Below are 3,732 nucleotides of genomic sequence, written 5' to 3'. Positions count from 1 at the left end.
TTCTTGGCTAAGCTTGCTTATGATTTGAATCAAAATATTATGATAGATTTTTCTATGAGATGACAAGCCAGATCATTTTGCATTATACTGTATGCAAAGAGCTGAGAAACATGAGACTAATCCAACTTTACAACATATTCTTAATCTTAGTCATTTCTTAATAACAGTCATGGTTATGGAGCATCCTTCCCCCCAAAATTCCTCAGTGTATCCAACAGTATTAAAAGCATAATTTACCAGCGAGAGGCCAAACTCTGTGCATTGTGGGGAACTGTCTGAGCCTTTCCCAAACACAATCACGGACGATCAGAGCACCGAGTCCACCGCTGGGCCAGGAGACGCATGCACATAAATATGCAGCCCACGTTCTTTGGTCCTGCTGAAACCGCTGTCAATCACGCCTGCCGCACAGCCTACAGAGATGCTTTTCCATGGCTTTCTAGGCAAGGAATTGGACAGGCACCTTTCTCCGTACAGCACGGAAGATAGTAACTCTGGCTGCGGTGTTGCTGCGGCATGGCCAGAGACACAACTATTCTGACTTTGGCTGGAGGAACGATGCAGAAACACAACCACCTGTCAGCAAACCGCAGAAACTCTGTGTGATAACAGGCTAAATATCTCAGCCCGCTGGAAGCGCGTGGAAAAAGGGCAGGTTTTGTTTGGGGTTGGTTTGGTGTGGTTTTATTTTAAAGGGTCATAATGGGTGGTGGTGCGCAAGCGTCGCCAGGGAGGCCCCGTCCCATCCGTTCGAATGGAAGCGAGAGTTTTCAGAAAAGCACATTGTTCTGCTACAAGTCTATTTGCCGATTCCCACTGCAGTGAATAGCCCTTCATTCCAGCGGGAATTTGTGCCGTCACTTCAAATGTTATGCATATAAGTTAATTTCACACTGGTTCAGGACTTTGTTTTCAAATGACCAAAAGGGTTAAGAACAGAGAAGTAAACGCCTGCCAAACACCCCGGTCTAAATTAAGGGTAAGGGCTTTTTTTTTTCATGGCGGGGGGGAAGGGCAGGTGGGTGGACAATGGCCAGAGAGGGAAATACGGACTGGAAATAAAGTACAGTCTTTTGTATTTCTGCAGCTCAAAGATGCTTTTGAACAGGACTGCTGCCAACTGTGGAAAACCACCTTTTTATGGAAAAAAATACGCCAGTAACAACGGATTTACCAGAACTGAGCCAGTGTGTCCTATACGCATTTATTCAGTATTATGCAAGATTAATTGTTTGGGGCATCATGCCTTCAGGAATGTTCTAAGCATTGGGGAGCCAAATTTAGCCTTGATTATCAGGAAATCAAATTTCCTTTTGTATCACAAAGTCCCCAGGATGCCTGATTACAACAGTGCTGAATCTGGCACTGGAAGATGTTACCTACAGACTGGGCACAGTTCTGTTCAAATATGACAAACTGCATTTGCTTCCTTAGCCTGCATGAATCGATGTACCTAAGCTGGTGCTAGACCTTCAAAACATTTTATTTTAAACAGACTTAATGCCTTTTGTTGTTTTGGAATGAGAAGAAATGAAAATATTATAGCAGATGACAATTTGATTATAGTTGTCACAAATGGGATTTTAAGGGTTGCACTCTCAATTACACTATGGCCCCATTATATTTCCTGCACATCCTAAGAGCGCCTTAAACTTGGTGTAAATGTAATTATGAGATGAAATTTGCTTCGACTGTTAACTGTAAAAGGGGATTTATCTATATAGGACTCATCTATACAGGGAAATGGAATAATTACACCCAATTAAAACATCTACCCGGAATGTTACGTCAGCAAAGCCATACCAGCATAAATTATTCTGTTACAATTATGCTCATCAACTTTCCTGTGTAAAAAGGCTCTTAGCATAAATATTGGGCTCTAATGATTAATTCAGTATGATATTTACCCAGGTTTATTGGCATGGTGGAATATATTGGTTTCCACGGAATCGAAACGCCAAAGAGTCTAGCAATAGAGTAAAGAACCAGGCTTCAGAAGTATTGGTAGAGTGGGAAAACCTCTTTTTTGCCTTTAAACAAACTGTCGTACAAATCTGTTTACGCACTTTTGGACAAGATCCTGTGTACCACCTGAGCAATCCTGAGTCCCCATTCCAGAGCAAATTGGCATGAGAACAGTTTTGTACTAGCTGAGGATTAGACGTACGGAATTACATTGATTTCACAAAACTTTGAGAGTCCTCTCAGTTATGTTGGTTTGCATAGCAGAATGTTGATGAACGTCAAACGCCCATCACGGCTAGCAGTTTGCCTCTAGTAACTCTTTGCCTGAATTCTGTTTTGTTCCGCAGTTACAAATTAATGAGGCCAGTTAATTGGCAAACATTCGGTGTAGCTGAAGACCGGATGAACATACTATTGTGAGCATCTGATAAACTTAGCCATGCGTGGCTTTGAGAGAAACTGCTGTTCATGCCCACCATTGAAGGAAATTATCAAATATTACACTGTATTGCAGAAAATGTGGGGCTTATATGGAACCTGCTCCCAGTAGATGTCTCAGCAGCAGGTATGGTATATACAGCTATTCAGTATTTTCCTTGAAGTTTTGCAAGGATAATGCATCTGAAATGAAAAAGCACACTTAGGCTGTAAAGAAGCAAGACTCTCAACCCAATTCTTTCGAGCTTCTGTATTTTGCTGTCGAAAATCTGATTTGGGGATACATCCATTGACGACCTGCCCACAACACTGACGTTCAGATCAGTGCTGAGATGCAGCAAAGAAACTGTATTTCCTAGAAAAGTCACCTTTAATTTTGTGACCTGGTTACAGCCTGCTCTAATTCCGAGACAGCCCTTAGCTGGACTCCAGGGACCTGGGGCAAAGGCATGAATCCCCTCTTCACCTCGAGAGCGGCCACCTTGCCCTGCCACCTTACTTATAGCATTGGTCTCCGCCTGTGGCTGGGGCACCATCGCTCCCTCCGGAGCAGCTCTGCCCTCATTGATGACAGCCTTACCCAGAGCAAAGCTATGTGCTGTGCCACAGCCAAGAATCCCTGCAGGCGTTAGCGTGACAGAAACCCTCCCTGCTGCCCCCCGGACCCCTGCAGGCCCCTCTGCGAGGGCTGCACAGGGCCATATTTGGTATTCCTTGGTGATTTCTGCACAGGGCTCACACTGCTCCCAGATGGTTTCAGACCCCTTAGCTCTGCCAGAGCCTGCCTTCGGATACAGTCATCTCTTGCGGGCTGAGGATGGGGTCCGCATCTTTTCCCACTGCGCTCGATGCACCCCTTAGGCCCCCCGAACGCCTACACAGGCCACGTTGCGAGGTCGGTGGAAATGGGTGCCCCTGCCCGGCACCTCGCAGAGCCTGCCTTCGGATACAGTCATCTCTTGCGGGCTGAGGATGGGGTCCGCATCTTTTCCCACTGCGCTCGATGCACCCCTTAGGCCCCCCGAACGCCTACACAGGCCACGTTGCGAGGTCGGTGGAAATGGGTGCCCCTGCCCGGCACCTCGGTGGTGATCGGGTAGCACATTACGTGCCTCTCACGAGGGGTTTGCCAACGATAGCGTAAGCGATGAGGGGACAACGGCGGGAAAGTTTATTGTTGGTAAAACCACGGGGCCAAAGCCGAGCGCCCGCTGCCAGCGGCCCAACGGCCCAGCGCAGGATCCGCTGCGCCCGGCCACGCAGCGGGCGGGCGACCCCGTGGAGGAGGAAACGGCCCGTCCCGCCGAGGAGGGAGCCGCGCCGGTCGGC

General features: G+C 47.3%; 1 protein-coding gene across 1 annotated transcript in view; it reads left to right on the top strand.

The window, feature by feature from the left end:
* Positions 1-3,406: 3,406 nt before the first annotated feature.
* NECTIN3 (nectin cell adhesion molecule 3) overlaps positions 3,407-3,732 on the top strand; it is an 81,184-nt gene continuing 80,858 nt past the window's right edge. The window contains exon 1 of the mRNA XM_009274607.2: positions 3,407-3,543. Coding sequence (XP_009272882.1) covers positions 3,407-3,543 — 137 coding nt within the window. The remainder of the gene's footprint in view (positions 3,544-3,732) is intronic.

The sequence above is a fragment of the Aptenodytes forsteri genome, unplaced genomic scaffold (assembly GCF_000699145.1).
Source record: "Aptenodytes forsteri isolate BGI_AS27 unplaced genomic scaffold, ASM69914v1 Scaffold287, whole genome shotgun sequence".
Taxonomy (NCBI): Eukaryota; Metazoa; Chordata; class Aves; order Sphenisciformes; family Spheniscidae; genus Aptenodytes; species Aptenodytes forsteri.
Note: the sequence above shows the minus strand (reverse complement) of the source record. Positions and strands in the feature narration are given on the sequence as shown.